At 42.8% G+C, this 23,841-nt stretch overlaps 1 protein-coding gene across 2 annotated transcripts in view; it reads left to right on the forward strand.

The window, feature by feature from the left end:
* The window catches only part of DNAH6 (dynein axonemal heavy chain 6), a 149,056-nt gene that overhangs the window by 96,514 nt on the left and 28,701 nt on the right, over nt 1-23,841 (forward strand). For both annotated transcript variants that reach the window (XM_075931311.2, XM_075931312.2), the window contains 10 exons: nt 5,677-5,841; nt 8,042-8,109; nt 12,806-12,986; nt 15,094-15,273; nt 16,487-16,720; nt 17,763-17,898; nt 18,691-18,866; nt 19,678-19,868; nt 20,484-20,644; nt 22,254-22,342. In XM_075931311.2, the coding sequence (XP_075787426.2) occupies nt 5,677-5,841; nt 8,042-8,109; nt 12,806-12,986; nt 15,094-15,273; nt 16,487-16,720; nt 17,763-17,898; nt 18,691-18,866; nt 19,678-19,868; nt 20,484-20,644; nt 22,254-22,342 (1,581 nt within the window). The remainder of the gene's footprint in view (nt 1-5,676; nt 5,842-8,041; nt 8,110-12,805; nt 12,987-15,093; nt 15,274-16,486; nt 16,721-17,762; nt 17,899-18,690; nt 18,867-19,677; nt 19,869-20,483; nt 20,645-22,253; nt 22,343-23,841) is intronic.

Raw genomic sequence — 23,841 nt, forward strand, 5'->3', positions numbered from 1 at the left:
TGTACATATGGCAGAGATCCCAAACGCAAAAATTCTAAGCAGACGACTCACTATCATACACAAATGGTTCATAAAAGAATAATTGGTTTGCCTTATCTTCACACAGTGGAGGAGTGTCTCTCAGGGTATGTCTATACTACAGCACTAATTTGAAGTAACTTAATTAGAATTACTTAATTTGAAATAAGCTAATTTGAATTAGTGCATCTAGACCTAAAAACTAATTCGAATTAGCATTTTGCTAATTCGAAATAGCATGTCCACATTGAGTGGACCCTGAACCGAAGTTAAGGCTGGCCGGAACCAGTGCCGGCAGGGCATCGGGTTAGGACTTAGAGCGTGGAGCTGCTGCCTCAGGCTAGCCGAGGACTGTGCTTAAAGGGACCCGACCCCCACCCCGGACAGACAGTTCTCAGGGTTCCCCACTTGCTTGTCTAACTCGATGAGGGACAGCAAAGCAGTCCTGACTTGGAGTGCCCTGAGTGCCCACACTCGGCACATCACAGCACTCGGCCATCAGCCCGGCTGCACTTGCCGCAGGCTGCCATCCAGAGGGGTCAATCTGGGGGCTGTCAGGATCCAGGAGGCCCTTTAGGAGAGCTTCCACCCCGAGGAGCCTGCAGAGCCCCCCAGTCCTCCCCATAGGAGGCTCGTGCCCCATTCCTCCCTCACCTCCTTCCACTTACCCCTCACTAGCCCCCCCCTTCCTGATGTAAAGATTAAAGGATACGTGTTCAAAAATAGAAACTCTCTTTATTTAACAAAACTGGGGAGGAGGGGATTAACTTCTGGGGAGACTGGGAAAAGGAGGTGGGAGAGGGGAAGAGAGAGGGTGGGAGAGGGGAGGTAGAAACCTGGGAGGAGGGAGCTGGAAGGGGGAAGCCAGGGGAAGAAGGAGGGGAAGTATAAAACTATGGTACACCATATCTTCAGTACTGTATACAGATGTGGTCTCACCTCAAAAAAGATATTTTGGCCTTGGAAAGGGTTCAGAAAAGGGCAACTACAATGATTAGGGGTTTGGAACAGGTCCCATATAAAGAGAGATTAAAAAGACTGGGACTTTTCAGCTTAGAAAAGAGGAGACTGAGGGGGGATATGATAGAGGTCTATAAAATCATGAGTGGTGTGGAGAAGGTGAATAAAGAAAAGTTCTTCATTAGTTCCCATAATATAAGGACTAGAGGATACCAAATGAAATGAATGGCCAGCAGGTTTAAAACTAATAAGCGAAAGTTCTTCTTCACACAGCACATAGTCAACCTGTGGAACTCCTTGCCACATGAGGCTGTGAAAGCTACAACTAGGACAGAGTTTAAAGAGAAGTTAGATAAATTCATGGAGGTTGGGTCCATGGAGTGCTATTAGCCATGGGGTAGGAATGGTGTCCCTGGCCTCTGTTTGTGGAAGGCTGGAGATAGATGGCATGAGATAAATAGCTTGGTCATTGTCTTCGGTCCATCCCCTCCGGGGCAGCTGGTGTTGGCCGCTGTCGGCAGACAGGCTACCGGGCTAGATGGACCTTTGGTCTGACCCAGTACGGCCATTCTTATGTTCTAAGCTTAGGGCTCAGGGTCGGGGGTCTCACTGGACCAACTTGATTTTCATGCAAACCTGCTCCTGGATTCGCAGGTGGCCTTTGGTGGCCAGGCTGGCAGCTATCCTGCCCTAGACGGCCACATTCCTGTGCTTAGTGCAGAGGTTGTGGATGTTGGAGGCCTCCCCCCAAACCTCGATGAGGTCCACGATCTCTGCACTAGACCAGGTGGGTGCCAGCCTCTTGCGGCCCCGGGCAGGCTCCCTGAGCCACCAGCCTGGTCCCGGGAAGAGGCGGAGGGTTGGGTGGCAGTGGGTGGCTGGCTCATGCCGTGCCAGGTGCAGGGTCTGTTGGCTGGGTGCTGGCAGGCTTGCAACTGGCACAAGCACTGTAGCCAGCCTGTGCCCCTCTAAGGGCTCTGGGGCTAGGAGGGGGGCAGAAGAGTTTCCCTGGTTTGGCCCAAAGTGGCCACCAGGGCATGCTGGGAAGGGCTAGCCTCCCACTAGTTCGAATTAAGTGGTTACACAGCCCTTAATTCGAACTACTTAATTCGAACTAGGCATTAGTCCTCGTAGAATGAGGTTTACCTAGTTTGAATTAAGCGCTCCGCTAGTTCGATTTAAATTCGAACTAGCGGTTTGCATGTGTAGCGCCTATTAAAGTTAATTCGAACTAATGGCTGTTAGTTCGAATTAACTTTGTAATGTAGACATACCCTCACATGGACCTTTCTGCAACTAAACAATATGGGAAGTGTTGGTTCTGTTCAAGGGAGGGACAATCCCGGGGTCCAAATCAGATATGTTTCTCTTTCCTTGGACCCCAGGTCTGTTCTATAGTTTCTCTCCGACTTCTTTGCTCCCAAATGTAATAAACAATATCATGCAGTAAGGCTAATCCTGATAACTCCAGCCAGGCTCAGGCAAGATGGATATGCAAATCTACACAGCATTTCACTATGACTATCCATAATTGTACTTCTCATCCTGGATCTGGTCTCTTGGGACCTGCATGCGAAACTCCCAACACATCATCTGACAGCGCAGAGGCTTTGTGGTTGATGTCTCTAGAAAGAGTCTGTTTTTGTACTAGGGAGGAAATGTTTATACACAGTAGGAGAAATTCCACTAACTCCAAATACCTGTCAACGTTTAAAAAAAAATTCTATATGGGCACATTAGCAACTCCCATCACTGACAAATCTCAGATTCCAGACATACTGTTAAACAATCATGTCGGTCGCTGAGCTTTCTTTGAGTACATCTACCATCCATCCATCCTCCAGTAAAGGGTTCTTCAGTATTCTTTTGTCTGATGAATACATATTGCTAAAGGGTTTTACAAGAGTTTTCCCACGGAATTAGGTAACCATTCCCACTAGGGATCTGAATCTAGTTTTGGCAGCATTTATGGGTTCACCTTTGGACCCCATGTCCACTTGCCCTTTATTTCAATAAAATCTATTCCCATTGCTGGTATGTTCCCTAAACCACATGCAGAGCAAGTAAAGCAGAGCAAAAGATGCATTTGTGGGATGCATGCAGAGTTCTTTCAGTCTATCTTGACAGAACTACAAACTTCAAAAATTTTCCTAAACTTTTTGCCACGTTACTGGGTGAAATTTAGGCATAACACATGCCACAGAAGTCAGACCAGAGTGATCCCTTCTGGCCTTAAAATAATTGAATCTCTAGTAGCTGTGTCTTGGGTAGAGGTCCATAGTAAACTCAGAAGAAATTTGCAGTGAACCAACATCGGTATAACTCTTTTGTCTTTCAAAAGTCACTGTAAAATAGCTCCTCAGGCTTCCATCAAAGCCTCCTTTGGTAAGAAGATGTTTCGTGTGTTTCTCTCCATCAGAGCATGCATTATTTATCTGTATACTTATCTTTTTCTTTTCCCCTCTCAGAATCTTACTACAGCCACTTCTCTGAGAAAAGGGTCACTGTATATGGTAGGATGTTGGAAGGGAAAACTGTTACCTTTTAAAAACTATTTTCCTTGATTAACATTTTCACTAGTCAGTCACACCCCAAGAAATACATTCATACCTGAATGGCATGTTTGCTCTGGGAGCATGCTAAAAAATTCATTCAGACCTAAGTGAAGTTGGAGTTTGAATTTCGCCGACATTAACCTTGTTTGAGAAATTATTTATACACTATAGATTTGGGAGTATACAACCAGGGGCCCGGCCGAGTGAATAGGTTGCTAAGCAATGAGTTCAGCTTCCTAAGATGCCAATGCAGAGGGGATAGTGCAGAGTAAAGGACTAACAGAGTTGTTAATCACACAATACATTTTCCATTCTGCTCATCCAGCATCGATTATGCCATAGGAACTCAGTGAGTTTAAGCTCAGACATCCCTCGCCAGAACATAAGATTTTACTGTTCCTGAATAATTCAGTATCGAGTTAATTTTTAAATTTAAGACTCGCTATAGTCTTGTTACTCTGCCCGGCTCAAGTATGCTATTTTCCCCTTTCACAAGCACTAAAATCACAAAGTATCTGGGGCTGCGACCCATGTATCACGACAGGGGTGTCACAGAACTTTAATCAGCAGGAATAACTGTCCAATTTATGAGGTACCCAGTAATTTAAGTGACAGCAACACACACAACTAATTGTTCAGAAAAGAAAAAAAAATACACACATGTGAATTTCCACCAGCATCTGTAAACAAGCTGTATTCATTGGCATGATGCGTTTAGCACCGGAATCTGATGGTTTATAACCCACTCAGAATTCAAAGGCGCATTAATAAATGTACCAAGATCCACCTCAAAAAGAAAGTCCCATTCTTCTCCATGAGCATGTGTGAAAAAAGCGCACTTGGCCATCTCTGCTATCTGATCACCCAGAAGCAAACACAGATCCAGTGGAACCCCTAGATCTTCACGTCAAGTGACGAACAAATAGTCATCTCCTCTAAACCAAGGGATAGATGTCATCCTGGCACTTTCCTGGGACTGAATGTTATATTCCTCCACAAAGAATGTAACTCTGTGCTTAACTACAGGTTGAACCTCTCTAGTCCAAAACTCTCTGGTCCAGAAACATCTGTCGTCCAGAATTACTTTAGCTAGCCAGATGTCCACTTTTCATGGGCGTGACCAAGTTTCCCGCAGCCCCATAAAGTTTGTTTACAACCACCAATCCTGGCTTTCAGTGTTCTGTGCTGTTATTTAGCTCTAATTTTCCCTTAAATGTCCTTTAATCACCTAGTAAGCAAGTGGAAGTGTTGGTAATGCTGCTTGACCATACTGACCTTCTGTGGTCTGGAAAATTCTCTCATTCGGAACCGGTCAGGGTGCCAGACTAGAGATGTTCAACCTGTACTTTGCTAAATAGGATTGATGTAAGCACTCGCTGAGGTGTTCTGTTGACCAGTCCCAAACCAAAAAATGTGTCAAATCACAGGAGGTCAATATTGTCTAGCAGCATTACCAACACTTCCACTGCTTACTGGGCTCTTAGATGACATTGAGGGGTAAATTAGAGCTAAAGAACAGCACAGAACACTGAGAGTGGCTGTAAACAAACTTTATGGGACTGCAGGCAACTTGGCCACACCCAAGATAAGTGGACATCCGGCTAACTCAAATCATGCTGGGTCACAGATGTTATTGGACCAGAGAGTGTTAGACTAGAGAGGTTCAGCGTGACCTGTACATAGACACCCTTGTATTTGTTTTTACATTGTCCGAATTCTGTCGCATCACTGATTTGTGCTTTCAGCTCTGCAGTAAAACATGTAGGTTTTTTCCCCTCCTTTACAAAACCTGCATAATTTGGAGTGTTTCATATCAGTGGAATTTGGGCATCTAACTTGATTAGGCTTCTTTGAAAATCTGGCCATATCCTATTAAAAAAAAATAGAAAAACAGATAATAAATAATAATAAGAATATTATTGGGACAATCTTTTTTTGTTCTGTGTTTGAGAACACCATGCACAATGGAGCCCTGGTCCATGACTGGTGCTCCTAACCACCAGGATAATGCAAATAACAAATAATAATCATTCTCGTCTCATAGATTGGATAGTGTTAATTCAGTTTTGCCTTTTATTAATGAAGCATTCCAGTTCCTAGTTAGACGTAGAAAATACCTGACATTTTGTTTCTTTTTCTAAAGCTGAAAGAAACCTTGGACCCTGCCTTGGAGCCTGTCCTTTTGAAACAGACCTTTATTTCTGGTGGGAGAACGCTTATTCGCCTGGGAGATTCCGACATTGATTATGACAGAAACTTTAGGTTTTACATGACAACTAAACTACCAAACCCACACTACCTTCCAGAGGTATGCTGCAGCATTCTAAATGAATATCCCACAAACCATGATATTATTAGAAAGATGTTAGCAACTTCTGTTGGCCCACATTATTGCAGACCTTCCTGAGTCTCATCTGATAGCTTTTAGAAGGAAAGTTGTAAAGCAAGTGAAAAATAAGAAAAAATGTGGTCCTTTCATCCATGAATGAACATAGCACAGTAAAGTCCAAGGTGGCCCTGCTCTAGTATATGTGATAACATTCATGGACCTATCAGCTGTTCTGGCCAAGAGAGGTTTGCTTCTCACTCGGTCAGAAGGGGTTTCCTAGGGAGTGTCTGGAATCTCCATTCCTAGAGGTTTTTAGATCGACTTGCCTAAAGCCCTGGCTGGGACAATTACGTTGGGGTTGGTCCTGCTTTGGGCAGGGTGTTGAATGTGATGACTCCTGAGGGCTCTTCCAGCCCTGGGATTCTATGATTCCTGCTGCACTGCATCACCAGGGCTGAGTCCTGCCTCAGGGCTCAATCATTTTGTTGTATCCCGTATCGGAGACTCAGAATACAGGGCCGCTAGGGACAGGTGCTGGGGGTCTGTTGTTAGAATCCTGTATGGGGAGTCTTGCAGAAGATCCTGCACCTGGAGAGGAAAGTTCTGTCAGATGGCTTCTCTAGTCAATATTAATAACACGATAATATGATTTTCAATAAAAACTCTTCTTCATGATTGGGAAGATGAATGGCATGTTTGAAGGCCTAATGTGGTTTCTTAGGAGATCCTGCTGTCTGAATAGAATTGTTTCATTAGTGGTTCCTCTGAAAATCTAATCCTAGTGAGATCCTCCCTCCCTGAACCGCACTGCAACACGGGTAGCACAGCTGGTAGGTTTTCCTAGAAAAATGTACAGCTGTCTATCCCTTTCTAGACAGAAATAGGGTCTAGCCAGAAGCTGGAGGGTGTAGGACTGGATACCTATGATGTAATTTTTTGGATTAAGAAGGTACTTCCAGGCAACTGACACACATTTTATTTCATAATTCGGTTTTATTTTGCTCCTCTATTTTGTATTTATAGGCTAGATCATCCACTTTCCACACACAATATCAGCTGTTACTTTAATTTAAAAGCATTTAAATATTAGGCAATCTAAAGGTAGAAACCCAAGATTGCCTAAAGGTAGAAACCCAGGTTTGAAAAGATGGACTCTGAGCTACCTGGACCGGGGTATATGGAGACCTCTGTTCAGATGCTGGTTCAGATGTTGACTAGGAGTGTGACAGTAGTTGTCGCCTAACCCCTCTGTGCCTCAATTCATTTTACAGTGCAAGTACATTAAAGCTACCCCAAACAGGCCTCAGAGTCTGAAGGAATAACAGCTGGAGTGGAAAGCAAGTATTTAGAAGTCCTTTCTATTCCAAAGTGAAGGCAACTGGCCGTAATCATTCGTTGTTCCTATGTAGCACTTTCAAGGCATGTATTATTTACGTTCTCAGTGAGAGAGACCACTCCATTCTTTTTCTTACTACTCAAGCCTTTAAGTAATTCAAGCTGACTTTCAGAAATGCTGATAACCACAGCTCCAGTGGAAGCCAATTGGAAATGTTGGTGCTCAGCACTCCTATAAATCCAGCCTTGAATATTTAGATCAGCTTATGTGATGAGGCACTTAAAATGCATACGAGAGTCAACAGCTGCACAGAGACGCAGGCCACATCCATCTTTAAGATTACTGCTTAAAAGTTATCACTGCTTCTTACTACACATGCACCAGGCTACTTTTCAAATGTTCAAGACTTTTGTACTTTGTAATTACTCATGTGAGGGGGTGACAATTTTGAAAAAATATGACTGCAGACTGTTTTTGTGTGAAATTCAAAATTTTTAGTTTCAGCCTTTGTGGAATTGTGCCCCCAGTAATTACAACAATCATTGTTTTACAGAGTGAAAAACAAAACTTTTTATTTCATCCTCTCATCTCTTCAAAAGTTTAATCAAATTCCCCCCAAAATCATTTTTGGACATAAACCAACCATGTGAAATTTAATCCAAATGGATATTTTTGAGAAAGTTATGAGCAGCTTTAAATAGAAGTTTAGAATGGAAAAGACTTCTCAGCCATAATCATAGCATCTCTGTGGGTGCCATATATTATTCTGAATGAAACCCCATATTTTATTGTATTAACCTGCATATAAATAATTTTTTGTCATTTGTTGTGTTTATTCTACAGGTGTGTATTAAAGTTACGATAATCAATTTCACCGTAACCAGATCTGGCCTTGAGGATCAGCTGCTAAGGTTTCTAACTTTTATTCCGTTATTTATTTCACAGTAGCTGCTTTTAAATGTTTACAGTAATACAAGGAGAAAATAAAAGAGGAAAATAAAAAAGAAAAGGTTTTTCCACATATTTATATAAAGTACCAAGTCACAATCACCGATAACTTCAGGAGAGCCTATTCCTTGACTTAGTATGCAGGCTTTCTAAAGCAGTGTTTCTCAACCTTTTTTTATAAAGTACCCCTTTTTAAAAAGAAAATTGTAAGTACCCCCAGTACCTGCAGTTTTCAGACACACACATTTTTTTCTACCATTGCAACACATTTGTTTAAACAATGTAATCATAGTCGGGCGGGCGATGAAATTTTTGGGTGTAAAAAGTACAAAAACAATAAAGAGCTGTAAAACTTAAAACAAAAATTCAGTTTCCTCCAAATTTCAGTTGTGTTGACGTACCCCCCCCCCCCCAGACTTCTTTTGAGTATCCCTAACGGTACTCGTACCACTGGTTGAGAAACACTGTTCTAAAGCATCTTATGCCGGGATAGGTATTTATAAGTATTGTACTAGGAATCAGCTATATATAACTCAGGATACATAATTACTTATATTTTTCTAATCTTTGTCTAATAGGCTAGATTTTAAAATTATGACCCACTGGGGGGAGTTGGCTCAGACCCATTTAATGAGCATGGACCATGCAGATGTGACATTTGATATTGTTTATATGAATACAAAAGAATAATATCCTAAATATTCTGCTTTCAGAAGCAGACTGTGAAGAACTTCAAAAAGATCTCACCAAACTGAGTGATTGGGCAACAAAATGGCAAATTAAATTTAATGTGGATAAGTGTAAAGTAATGCACATTGGAAAAAATAACCCCAACTATACATACAGTATGATGGGGGCTAATTTGGCTACGACAAATCAGGAAAGAGATCTTGCAGTTATCATGGATAGTTCTCTGAAAACTGCCACACAGTGTGCAGCGGTGGTCAAAAAGGCAAATAGGATGTTAGGAATTATTAAGAAAGGGATAGAAAATAAGACACAGAATATCTTACTGCCCTGGTATAAAACTATGGTACGCCCACATCTTGAATACTGTGTACAGATGTGGTCACCTCACCTCAAAAAAGATATTTTGGCCTTGGAAAGGGTTAAAAAAAGGGCAACTAAAATGATTAGGGGTTTGGAACGGGTCTCATGTGAAGAGAGGCTAAAGCAACTGGGGCTTTTCAATTTAGAAAAGAGGAGACTGAGGGGGGATATGATAGAGGTCTATAAAATCATGAGTGGTGTGGAAAGGGCGAATAAAGAAAAGTTATTTATTAGTTCCCATAATAGAAGAACTAGAGGACACCAAATGAAATTAATGGGTAGCAGGTTTAAAACTAATAAGCGAAAGTTCTTCACACAGCGCATAGTCAACCTGTGGAACTCCTTGCCAGAGGAGGCTGTGAAGGCTAGAATTATAACAGAGTTTAAAGAGAAGCTAGATAATTTCATGGAGGTTAGGTCCATAAAAGGCTATTAGCCAAGGGGTAGGAATGGTGTCCCTGGCCTATGTTTGTCAGAGGCTGGAGATGGATGGCACGAGACAAATCGCTTGATCATTGTCTTCAGTCCCACCCCCTCTGGGGCACCTGGCGCTGGCCACTGTCGGCAGACAGGCTACTGGGTTAGATGGACCTGTGGTCTGACCCAGTACGGCCATTCTTATGTTCATTCATTTTAAACTGAGAAATATACTCAGAACCTGGGCTCTTCTTCAAGTGGGTGCAGGCATGTATTCTACTCTAGTGTGACAGTGCCCAGTGCCCTGAAGCTGGAAAATTTAATTTAGTAGTACCCATTGGAGCAGCAGTACCCATTGTCCTGTGTCCCGTGTAAACCCTTCCAAAGCGATATAAGGGCTGTGGTTCCTCAATCCCCGTCAGTTCCTTCTCATCGCCCGCACGCATGGACTTAGATTCTTTGCCCAGGAGGAAGAGGACTATTCTTTTCCTCTGGGGCCAGAAGTAGGAGAGCCCAAAAAATTGACTTGGTCTGCTGCAGAGCTGGAGAAATTCCTCCTCCCTCTCTAAGAGGGCAGACCAACAACATTAGTTTTCCAGTGCTTGGGATAGAGCTGGACTGTCAACGCTCTGCCTGGTACCGATGTCTGCTCAGTTGGGCTATGTACTGTCAACTCTGGTACCATTCTGGGTCATCCAGCTCTGATGAGAGTGTCTGCATATGCAGTCTCCACACCACCAACGTATCAGGCAGCAGCAGAATTGCTGTGCCTGTCTGCTCCTGTCTGCTCAAGAAAAGTTGACTGAGTTATATATAGCTTCATCTTCTGTGTCCTCACCACCTGCTGGATGGGTGGCCAACTTACTGTTACTGCCAGCACGTTCAGCAAAGATAGCATCTGCTCTCAGTACCACACAGGGTCTAGGGCCCTGCAAGGGTGAGACACAGCATTGCAGGGCCCTGGGCCCTGTGTGGTACTGAGGGCAGATGCTATCTTTGCTACTGCTGACAATTCCAGCACAGTCTCTATCTGCTTTGTGTTTGGTCCCAACACTGCTTTGGTACCATATATGAGTGTAAAACATTTACCAGCACTCAAAGTGCCTTCAACTGCACCATCCCTGGTGCTGATTAAGCTGACGTGTTGGACCACAGATAATTCAGTCCCTTTATTGGCTTCCCCATTACTGACTGGCTGCTGTGAAGGGGCTTCAGGATCGAGGCAGGACATGTCTCCTTCTCCTTTCCCTTTGCAGTACCACTCAGAGATTTGCAAGGCCACATGGATCACCAATGATACTGGGATTGGTTCCACTCCTACAGCAGGGACAAAGCTTCCTGATCTATTTCTTACTGTCCACGAGCCACCTTTGTTACAGCCACAGACTAGAGGGGACCTGGTGCCACCTGATCCATTGAGACAGTCACATGTTACCACATGAGATTCCAGTGGTCCCACTTTCCCCTTCGCCAGATGATACCGTGGCCCCCAAGTTCTCCTCTCCAGAACCAAAGTCTTTAAAATCTGCTCAAGACTTCCTAAGACAAATGGCATTGTCACTGGGTAATCCTCTGGCGGGCCAGGAGACAGTTTGCTTCCCTTGAGCATCCATGGTCACGGCCCCTTGCTGCTTCTGGTGGTCACAGTTCACCATTGTTCTTTGAGATGTGGATGAAGATGTTGCCAACCCCCCTGCCAAGGAATCTCTGGTCTTGGATTCAAGTGCCAAGGAACTGAGCCCCATCATGGTGGCTCTGCTCTTATGTAGCCTTGGGAAGGGCTTCGTGGGTCAGGTGTGAGCACTGCCCCTATAGCTACTGCTAAGCAAAGTCCTCTGGCTTTGGTGCGCTGGTCCTGTGCACACCTGAGCGGAATACACAGTGGCACTCACATCTCAAAGAACAGCCGTTACAATACAGGAAAGTTACTGTATGTTTGGGGTGGATGGTGTCAGATGTATTTTGCTCTTCTGAACAACTGACAAACAGTTATCTTTAAAATAACAATTATGATTTGATGTATTCTATCAATTACATCTAGCTTCTTTGCATATAGCTGTAAGTCAGGGGTGGAAAACTTCAGGCCTGGCCATGTGGCCTCTGGCCCCTGGCTTGCCTGGATCTCCCCCAAGGTTCAGCCTCCCCCGCCAGCATTGGGGAGCCCGGGTTGGCATTCCAGCCCCCTGCTGCTGCACTGCAGGGGTGGAGCACACAAAATCTACTAGTCTGAGCCCCAAGGTTCTGGTGTGTGAGCGAAACGTGGGGCATGTCTTTCTCTTTCTCAGTCGGGGGCCATGTCAGTGAGGGTTTTTTGGGGTGTGTTCCTTTTTGCTTCTCACTTGTGTGTGGCCCCGACTGATTTTTCTGTGGGTCAGCAGTCCCCGACCCAAAAAAGGTTCCCCACCCCTGCAGTAAGTAAATGCATTTTTAAATTATGAGAGATTTACATAAATATCTTATGGGTATATTCTATCAAGCCCCATTTCTTCACATATGTTAAGCCTGTGCTTAACAGTAAGCACATGAATAATTCCTTTACTTGTGCCTTAAATTGAGGTCCAGAACCAACAAAACACTTAAAGACGTGCTTAAATCTATGTTATGTTCTGGTCAGTCCTTAAACAGTACGTAATTAGAGATTAATATCTTCTACAGTATTTTCCTGTATAGTCTGTTAAAGAAGACTATCGATCTTGCATCTTAGCTATTGCAGTAGCTTTGAATTTTCCTGGGAACTTCATGGTGTTGCATGTTCCGCAATGCAGGGCCGGATCCCCTAGGCCAGCTAATTTACACTTGATGCTGGACTTAGGATGGGAGGGAAGATTCTGTGCCTTTTCTGATCCTCAGCTTAGCAAGAAGCTGAATGGCCCTGAAGTAATTTAGAGATGCCTAAAAACTGCTCTGAATTACCTTGGTTCCTTTGACTGGCCTGCTAGAGGATATTGCTCTCTGGTTCCACTTCTAGCCTGCTCAGTAAACGCCCCCTATGCCACATGGGGATTGCCTCTATGTTAGGGGAATCCGTAATTTCTCTGCTTTCTCTTGATGCCACTGGAAATGCACAAAAGGGATGGAGCGATAGGCCAGGAGCATGGGGGAATGAACTGGAGCACTAAACAAAAAGGCACGTAAGGGCAATAGGGAATAAGGGATGGAGCTGTTAACCAGAGATTCAAACTTCTTTTCTAGTGACGTTGTGCGACTGGAGAAACCTGAGCTTGAGGAACAAAGAACCCAGCTCATTGTGAGAATCAATGCTGATAAAAATCAGCTGAAAGCTATTGAAGACAAAATTCTAAAAATGTTGTTTACTTCTGAGGGGAACATCCTCGACAAAGAAGAACTCATCAACACACTCCAAGAATCAAAGGCAGGAGACACACTTTTACTAGACCTTGTTTTAATTAAAAATAAGTGATTGATTGAGGGCTGGATGGTAGGTTACTCAGGGAAATAATTCATGTTTCTCCTTTAGACATTGACTTTACAGATCTGTAGTCCTAAAATAATAGGCCATGCTCTCAAAATCCAGACCTAGGTAATGCACTTAGTCTGACTTAGGGATCACATGTTCCAGTATAAAACCATTTTGAAAATCTTAATTAATTATATCTGTAGTTTCCTATCAGTTGTTTTTGTTAATGTTTTAATATGATGTTTTAGTATTTTAATATGGTAAGTTAGCCAGGCAATATTTACCTATACAAAATGCATGTTGTTTTGTTACCAACATAAAAATATTCTGCTAATGTGGTTGCCATTAAAAAGTTGACATTTGGCAATAGTTGTACGAGGTACCATGCTTTCCCCTCAGACTTAGAGTAGGGAATAGCTGTTAACAGTGTGAAATATGCTTGAAAATACTAACGTCACTGATTGTCACTTTACATATATTTGGCTCAAGATTTTTTCTTTATGAAAAGATAGTGTTTTTGTTTCAAGAATTCATGTGCAATAAAAATTCCGTGGATTCACTTTGCTAACCAAGGCTAGGTTCAGGCACATGTCATGTTGAGTTGTATCATACTCCACAAGTAATCTCACTGAAGCAAATAGGATTCTGCCTATTTGCTCCCCACTGTGAATAAGGACTATACAATCTTACCAGATGGACCTGTTTGCAAAGTAAGATGCTACTCAGTGTGAAATCAATAGTAAGGATCTAGCTGTGATTCTTAGGATTCCTTAGGTGGGCCTACTTCTTAATGGACAAAAGTCTGTGTTACAGAAACCACAGTCCCAGTTGGTCAAATCTGGCTCTCTAGTTCATGGTCTCGGCCACTTATTGAACAAGCCACGAAAAATGAACTTCTTCTTCGAGTGGCCCCGTGGGTGCTCCACTCCAGGTGTCGGGTCCCGTCCCGGCGCCGCGAATCGCGCGAATCGCGGCGCCGGGACGGGACCCGACACCTGGAGTGGAGTGGAGCACCCACGGGGCACATCTCGAAGAACAATCGTTACTTCACAGGGTGAGTAACTTCTTCTTCCATTTCACTCCAGCAGTTGGTCCTTTGAGGCCAGGCCTGAGATACCCCACATGGGTAGTGTGAGAAAGCTCGCACTACTGTTACCCTTGTGATCTCAGAACTGTGCATACTTTGGGTGAGGGAAAATGTAACCTGTCACTCTAAATGCTTTCTGACTGATTTTGGCCCATAACGTTCAGATTTTTAAAAGTGTAATAAATTAAACTAATACCATGGAAAGCCAGAAAATCAGACCCCTTAGTTATTCATTCATTTGAAAGTTTTGGAGTGGTCATCTGCATTTAGGGGCAGAGCTTCAGATGAAGTAACTTGGCATAGCTTCACTGAGGCTTAGGATTCAGCCCATAATTTCCAGCAGTGTGTGGAGACTATCATTCTAGGTGAAGTTAAGTAAATTTCTTTTTCACATTCCCATCAACCCTCCAGTGCCTCTTAGTAGAGAGGCTGATAAGTTGCTTAATTTGTATATGGTTATAGTCTTCAATTAATTATGTGGTAGGCATTCTAAACATATTTTCCATCTTTTTCTTGTCATAATTTTTATTCTCAGGTTTTCATGATCTTCTGGGATACTGTCTCTGTTGAATACCTACTAGTTATTCTTGGGGATAAACTGACATTTTTGACTAATGACATTGCCTCTGTAAATTACAAAATGCAGCATAATACATTGATTTGCATAAATGCTTAGCATTTCACTTTAGCTTATCAAAGGAACTATTATTCTCTTCTGAAAGCATCCAATAGCTAAGACATAACCAAACCTGGATCTTGAGCTTCTGATTTGTGGCAGCCAAAATTTCCCTGCAGGTCTTGTACTAGAAGCATGCCTCTCTCAGAATGGGATGGCACTTTTACATGACTTTGGCGAGTGAGGCATAAAATTACATCAGTGCCATCAACATCAACTGAGGAACTTGCTCTTCATGCTCAGACGTCTCTCGATCATAAAATGCTTTCTGAAATGCTATTAGAACTTGTTTCTTTTAGGTTACATCTGGTGCCATTAAATCAAGGCTAGAAGAAGCTGAGGCTACTGAAGAGAAGATAAATGCCGCTCGTGAGAAGTACCGCCCTGTAGCTACTCGAGGGTCTGTCATGTACTTTGTAATTGCAAGTCTATCAGAGATTGATCCCATGTATCAATTTTCCTTAAAATATTTTAAGCAGGTGAGTAAACAGCATTTTGCATAATGAAGATATGAATAGAAATAGTTAAATATAACAGGCAGCAAAATTTAAGCCTTTAAGAAGAGGGTTTTTTTCATTATATCAACATTTCTGTTGCTAGTTTTAGAAGAAGTTTGGAAAATAAGTAATTCTATAAAACTTCCAAGCATGATTCAAAGTACTGTTTCCAAATGTAGCCATTCATTTAGGTGTCTAGAGATAAGTTGTCTGATTTTCAAAACTGTGGACCACCCAGAGACTCCAGTAAAGTCAATAAACGTAACACAATGGTCAGCACCCCTTAAAATTGCTGTTGTTTAGGGGCCTGAATTTAAACACGGAGTTTTATAGTATTTCACATGAGCTATTGTGTCCAGCATCTCACAAGAAGTATGCAGAAGAGCCCAGATCCTTCAGATCTCAGGTGCTAGCCACAAGACCCAGAAGAGGACTTGACTTTTTAAAGTCACCTTATTTTTCTAGTTCAGTGGTTTTGAAATTTTGGACCAAGGAATAGTGGTGCTTGTTACAGCATTTCCCTGAAATCCACAGAGCTTCCTATGTCACAGTGGCAAATTATCTCTATCAAACAAAATCAGAGGCTGTAAGCCAGAGTGGGCAATAAGATGGAGGTGGTTTTCCAGGGTTACCCCTGGCGGGCCATTGCAGCTTTATTTACCTGCACCTTCACAGGTCCAGGCACTTGCAATTCCCATTGGCTGTGGATTGCCATTCCCAGCCAATGGGAGCGGCAGCAAGTGGCGTGGTCTGGGACACAGCTTCCGCAGCTCCTATTGGCTGGGAATGGTGATCCACAGCCAATGGGAGCTGCAAGTGCTCATGCCTGCGAAGGTGCAGGTAAATAAAGCAGTGGCAGCCCGGTAGGGGCTAAGCCTGGAGAACCGTGTCCAGCCCATGGTCCGGTTCTTGCCCACCGCTGATGTAAACTGGACCCATCATATTAAAGAGAGTTTATTTTCTCAGCTTATCTTCTTGTTGTTCTCTTAATGCTACTTCTTCAAAATAGCATGCACTGTAGTAGCCTCAGAAAAAAAGGGGAGGTTTGGAGGAGACATGCTTTCTCATTTAAGTATTGTACAATATGACAGAGTTTGCAAATGACTGTTCCCATTCAGTGAACCCATCTAGAAGCAGGCTGCTATTAACCTTTGGAAATAAGCTCATCACAGCGATGTTTATTTTTTTCTGACAGTTATTTAATACGACAATTGAGACTTCTGAGAAGAACGATAATCTGCAGCAGCGCCTGGCAATCCTGCTTAGTCAGACTCTCTATGCAACTTATACCAATGTTTCCCGCGGCCTTTTTGAACAACACAAACTCATCTACAGCTTTATGCTGTGCATTGAGATCATGCGGCAGAGAGAAGAGCTTACGGATATAGAGTGGAATTTTTTTCTCCGTGGTTCTGCTGGATTAGATAAGGTGCACTTGGAGTAGATTGATGACAAAGAAAATTGTTAATGAATATATATTTTTTGGCTTTGCAAAGCGATTTGTTAATAGTAAAAGGAATTTGGTGTCTAAATTTGTCTTTACACTAGTGGCTTTGATGTCTTCTAATTATGATTTTCTATCATATGATATGATACATGTTGAGGTCTGAAACATTGGAAGTTATTTTAACTATTTGTCACTTAACTAGTTCCAATCCAAAAATGCTAATTAGTCAGCATTTCAGCACATGCTTAAAGTTGAGCATGCACTTAAGTGATGTCCTAAATAAGAATGAATTTAAGATCATGCTTAAATGATTTCTTTTAATTGGGACCACTACCAATAAATTTATCTCTTGTGCAACTTTCACATTTTGACTATTAAAAATAGTAATATATTGGTTGAGCTTTTTTTTGAACTAGGGAGCACCAAATGAAATGAATAGGTAGCAAGTTTAAAACAAACAAAAGGAAGTATTTCTTCATGCAATAATATACCTATCTCATAGAACTGGAAGGGACCTTGAAAGGTCATCAAGTCCAGTCCCTTGCCTTCACAGCAGGACCAAGTACCGTCCCTAATAGATTTTCTCCAGATCCCTAAATGATTGAACTCACAACTTTAGGTTTAGAAGACCAATGCTCAAAGCACTGGGCTATCCCGCCCCCGCAGTTAACTTGTGGAACTCCTTGCCAGAGGATGTTGTGAAGGCCCGGACTTTAATTGGGTTAAAAAAAGAACTAGATAAATGAATGGAGGTTATGTCCATCAATACATATTAGCCAGCACGGGTAGGAATGGTGTCCCTAGCCTCTGTTTATCAGAGACTGGAAATGGATGGCAGGAGAGGGATCACTTGATGATTCCCTGTTCTGTTCACTCCCTCTGGGACACCTGGCATTGGCCACTGTCAGAAGACAGGATACTGGGTTAGATGGATCTTTGGTCTGACCCAGTCTGGATGCTCTTATGTTCTTATTTACCACCTTCTTTTTTCATATTTTCACCGATCCTTTCATCTTTCCAACAGCAACGCCCTGCGAAGCCTGATGTGCCGTGGCTCGAAGACTCCATGTGGTTTATGTGTTGTGACTTAGAGGAAATCCTCCCATGTTTTCAAGGGATTCAGAGTGAAATCCTGTCCACGCACATTTTCATTCAATTAGGTAACGTGCCGAATTAAGAGAGTGGATTGAAAAAAACCGTTTTGTTTATGCCAAACCCCTGCCTCAGGGAGGGTTTTCTGCACTGGTTCTGCTCACATGATATCAAACCGAACAGCTTCAGAAGCAGTAACTCAGACGCAGCAGCAGCTTATTCAAAGCCGTAAGAGGTTTGCTGTGTATGCCTGTTCCATTTCCCTTTGAGATAATGCCGCCTTTTCCCCCTGCTCCCATTTGCGCTCTCAGCCGAGGGCCTTGCTGGCTATCCTCTTTCGACGGGCTGGAGCTTCCCCACATTGGAACAGTAGGAACAGCAGCAGAGAAGGTCAAGGCCTCAAACTGGCAGCCAGGGCTCCCTTCCGTGCCCCGTGAGTGACAGCAGGGCTACCCCTGCCTACTTGCGGCAGAAGAGAAACAATATGATCCCTTCTGTCAGAACCAACAGGGACCCTCTTTCTCCCAGTGATGGAGAGGTAATGGCCAGGAACCCCCCCCCCCCAACCGTGCTGCACTGCTCTCCTACCACACACACAATCGTCTGCAGCAGCAAAGTTGACAGGGCCCCCCAACCAGTGATACTGCAGGCAACCCCGGACTAAGATAAATAGGGCAGCTTCCACCTTGCAAAGCTATTGTTTTAGGCTCTCTTCAAGATCCAACAGGCATCTCAGTTGCCCTTGATTCAGCTTTTCAAGCTTTTATTTGAAGCCATGAAGGGGAGAAAGTGACTGTGAATGATTTTCTGCTTCGCAAATTCTAAAGGTAAGACCCTGCTAACGACAGTGTCATTTGTAGGGTGCCTGGACGTTCATGTCAACCCAGAAACATCCGAAACGTATAACTCGGAACCCTCCGCTCCTGCAGTGCAACCGGAAGAAGAGACAAAGGACGGCACCAGGAAAGCTTGCTGGGACACAAGACTGAGCATGTTTCAGAAATTAATTCTTGTGAAAAGTTTTATGGAAGAAAAGGTAAAAGCCAACTGTACAGAAATTGGCAGGCACCCCAAAGATGCATGACCTTGCAGAATTGGTTATTTGGGGCCGTGTTGTGTCATATGGGTGTTGGCCTGCAGTGGGGATGATGCAGGGATGGACCTTTCCAATGGAAGCTTGGATCTGCTCTGAGAAGAGAGCTAGCCAGGCCTGCTCCTCAAGAAACAAGGGAAGGGGTAAAGTGAATCTACCATAGCAATGCTCTATGTTCTCTCCCAAACAGAGGCACTGAGACTGTGACTAATCCATGCATTGGAGGATGGAGTGGGTTCTTGTGCCAGCCACATCCTGTCCTTTTGTAATAAGTTTTTAACTACTATGGGTCTGTTGCAAAGTTTATGAATTTTAGAGTTCAGTGGGCCGCTGAATTCATAGGGACGACTCTCATGCCTCCATAGACCATGGTCTGTTCTAGTTTGCCAATTCATGTGATGTTATCCAAACTTTTTGGACGTGAAATCAAAATTTTTTAGATGCCCCTCGCACTAACTGAGGCGTGTTTGTGTTAAAACTCTGCAATGAATGTTTTCTTTTAGGGGTTTAGAAGGTTGTTGCTTGGAAGGATTGTAAAGATTTTGAACTTGGAGGGTTGATGATTTTCACCACTGAGTAGTCTATTATTTTTATTGTACCAGCATACACAGGCCCTAGTGAGGACTGGGTTTGATTGTGTTGTACAGACATATGCAAAGATACAGTTCTGGCCTGGAAGTACATGCGATCACGTGTAAAACCTCTTCTCTGTGCCTCTTGCTGCTTGTAAATTGGTATGTTTTCATATCTCCAGGTGGTCTCTGCACTCACTGAGTTTGTAATCGAGAACCTTGGAAAACAATTCATAGAGAATCCGCCTGTTGACTTGGGAACTCTTTATCAAGACATGTCATCTTCAACTCCTCTAGTGTTTATCCTGAGCACAGGCTCCGACCCTATGGGCGCTTTCCAGAGGTTTGCAAAAGAGCGAGGATATTCAGAACGGTACAAATGACATAACTTTATTAAACATGGGATTCTGCTGGGATGTTCATAGACCCTAAGGATTTTAAGGAAACTGGATGTTACATTCTTCCAGTCTTCTTTGAAAATCCCACCCTCTTATGCTTGTACATTTATTCTCTTCAGTTATACCGAAGCATGTGCTGACTGTTTTACCATTGACTTCAGTGGGATCGGAATTTCACCCTCCCTGTACATTAATATATGTTAAAATAAGGTATTTAGTTCTCCAAATGATACACTCTATATTTCAGAGCTCTCTCTATATTTGTAATAGTAGCCAAAGCTACCAAACCAGACTCCTAAAACCATGTTAGGCACCTAACTAACATTGGAACAATTTTCAGAGAGTTACGAGCACTTTTACCTCCCAGAGATTTCAGTGGATTTGTAGGTGTCCAGTATCTCTGAAAATTAGGCTAAATTTATTTAAGGTCTAAATATGGATAGAAGAAGCTAAATTTCAGCACCCACATTCGGAAATGTTGGCCACTGTCTTTAAAAGCTACAAATCCTAAAAACCCTGCAATTTCAAAAGTCACTATATGTTCAAACATTTGCATCATGAACTTTGACAAACTTTGTTCTCTGTTTCAGAGTACGGTCGATTTCACTAGGGCAAGGGCAAGGACCTATTGCAGAAAAGATGATAAAGGATGCAATGAAAACAGGAAATTGGATTTTTCTGCAGAACTGTCACCTAGCCGTTTCATGGATGTTAGCCATGGAAGAGCTTATAAAAAGCTTTACCGAGCCAAGTATGTAATTTTCCTTCTGCAATACAGTATACTTCCCTGAAGGAAGTGCCAAATCAGGAGAGTGCTTTTCCAATCTTTCTTGTCTTTCAGATGAGAAGGGAAAAAACTCAAGAAATGATTGTCTGTAGGATTAAGAAATTGCTCAGTATTACTCCTTTTCTAGGCACTGCAGTGCTCATTTATGTATTACTTTCATGTGCTTGCTTATAGGCTTTCCCCACTGTATCTGTTCGCCTCATGTATATTAAAGAATGTACTCACATTAATTGATTTATCATCACAGTGAAGGGAAATATTATGCCTACCCACAGATTGGGGACTGAAGCACAGAGAGATTTACATATGATTCATCAAAATCCTCACCTATCTATTTCAGCCAACACACCAAACTACTTTGCCAAATGTCCATTGTTTGGAAGCGGGTGGTTTGGTAAAAGAGTATGTGCAGACAGAAAGACTACAGAGGGGCAGGGTTAAAGGTGTGGTCTGTTGTAGTGACCAGGTGTGTGCTGGTAGGTGACTACCTGTGTGTTCAATGGTTTACAATGGGAATTTTCTTGCTATAGTCACAGTGAAGTTTTTGTACATTATAAAAATTAAGTTCTGGGTTGCTTCAACTATGGGAAAATTCTGGTCACTAACCAGAGGCCCTTTTTCCTTGCTAGACCTTCTTCAACTGCATTCACAGACTCGCAGAGACCCAAACTCCTCTCCCTTTGAGTGTTTCCTTCTCCCCAGCCTTGAGTCCTCTGAAAACCAAACCTTTGATTTCAGGAACTGCAACTGAGCCCAGCTGGTCTGCTTTTTGCCTCTCTTTGGGATCCCTATTAATCCCTTCTCTGCCCTCATAATGCAGTTTGTTTGCACTCCTTCACTGGCCTGGTAAGCTAGTCCTTAGCCAAGTTGTGCATACTGGAGTTGATGTAGAGATCACACTCCTGTTGAAGGTCAGTGGAAGTTAGCCACCTGATTTCTTCACATGCCTTTGGAAGTTCTAGCCTTTTAATTATTTTACTCTTCCTTCCAGAGTTTCCCTTCCCTTAATTGTTGTGTTGCTTTTCTCTGTGCTCCCTTCAATTGTTCTGTAGCTCTCTATTACTTAAGTGTGTAGAACAGAACACAATATTCCAGGTGAGGTAGCGATGTATTCACTTACCAAGGGAGTGTTATTTATGACATGATGCTTTTGCATATACAGTGCAAAATTACATTAGCATTTCCTGCTGCCTTATCCCATTTCAGTTTCATATCTAGCTTTCCACTATCACCCCTCAATCTCTTTCAGCATTATTGTTTTTCAGGTTTTTCTTTCCCAAGTAATATCTGTATTTCTTATTATTTTTCTCCATGTGCATTTTCTTGAGTCTCACTTTATCTCCTGAATCCCCTGTAGTCCCTATTCTCCAAGCTTTGTGTTCTGTTTTCACTGCCTATTTGTGTTCACTTCCCAAATTATCCACTGTAATTTAAATATAATGCTGTTTAGCCTTTCTTTCCAGTCATTGGAAAGATAGATTTCATTGCAAATTGCTTGGAACTTGTATATGAATTTAAGCAACTGAACACGTTCATGGGAGTATAATGAATGTATTCATTCTTTGCTTTTCAGGTGTTTCTATTCAGGAGAGCTTTCGACTCTTTTTAAGTTCCATGCCTTCTGAAACCTTTCCTGTCACTGTCCTTCAGAACTCTGTCAAGGTAATATATCTGGAAATAACCCTAAGCAAAATGAACAATGCCGGGATGAAATAAATTATGTACAGGGTATCCCAGATCCAATGTCTAATCTGTATTTTCTAACTGATATGCTTTTTGAATGTGGATTACACAAGTTGGAATGTTTGTATCATTTGCTATATTATTTAGGACTGTCAGACACATCTTTTTTTTTTCAAAATACTAAATGGGATCAGCTGACAGTCAGCCATCCCACCAGTGCAAATTCGAGGTGTCCAAAGTTCCGAGAAGCCAAAATGAGTCCAAAATCCATAGTCTTTTTCCCACTTCAGAACAGATAAATACAACATGTTCAGCAGCCACCACCAAAGTCAGGCCATCCAAGGCAGCATGGTATTGTGAGGGAATGCAGAATGAAACAGAAAAGGACCCCTCCCTCTGCCCTGCACAGCGCTATATAGACAATATTGATCCTGAATGCACCAATTCTCTTGCCAAGTAACTGCAACTTTATCAGCTCTTTAAGTCCTGTATCCCCATCTCATTTTGTGGTTCGAATAGCCTCTGGTTCCCATCTCTATCTGTCCATTAGCCTGCCTGTATTTTACTAGGCTTCATTTACATCCAGGGAACTCAGGCTCCATACTTCAGGCTCTCTGGATGTCTAAAGGTCTGTATAGGACCATCTCTCTCTCAAAGACCTTCATACTCTTTGGGACATATGGGAATTAGGCCTGGTTTCAGGCCATTGCATCATAAAGGCTGTCCAAATGGATCAGAGTATGTATATACGTATTTTATGACCCGCCAAGTGTTCAGACGCCTGGGGATATCAGAGCACACTCAACTAGGTCCAGAACAGCTTCTACAGCATCTTTTTGCACTGTCTTCAGCATCAAAATAGACAAGGCTTCTCCTTGGAGTTCCAAGGATATGTCTACACAGCAGCATTATTTCAGAATAACAAAGAGTGCATCTATGTGACAAGCCATTATTTTGAAATACTGCTGAGCTGGAGGACTTCTTACTCTGACTCCTGTAACCCTCATCTCACGAGGAGTAAGGGACGCCAAAGGAAGAGTGTTCTTCCTCTGTAATTAATTATTTCTCCATGACGATTGCCCTTATAGATCCACTCACACAACTTCCCCACGTCTTCCACGTGAGAGATTCCTAAATCAGTAGCAGAACTGGAAAGGGATTCTGGTCACTCCTCATGATCAACCCGGGGAACCCTTCACATGGAGGGAGAGGCAACACCATGTCGCGACACTACAATCTGCTATGCCAGGGCACAGTGTTCTCCTTATGGGTTGTCATCCTAGACCATCCCTGTAGAGTTTTATACATCCCTTGTGTGCACCAGGTGGCGACTCTTTCCCTGTTTTCTTGTTCAGTTTTGTTAGCTTGGTGCTACATTTCTAGTGAACTCCGTCATGTATTATGAGGGGTATTCTATATGACAGACACAATCAAAGACATGGTGGTGACACCGTGCTCATTAGAGTCACATGCACTTC

This window comes from Pelodiscus sinensis, chromosome 6 (assembly GCF_052426305.1).
Source record: "Pelodiscus sinensis isolate ZL-2025 chromosome 6, ASM5242630v1, whole genome shotgun sequence".
In the NCBI taxonomy this organism is placed as follows: Eukaryota; Metazoa; Chordata; order Testudines; family Trionychidae; genus Pelodiscus; species Pelodiscus sinensis.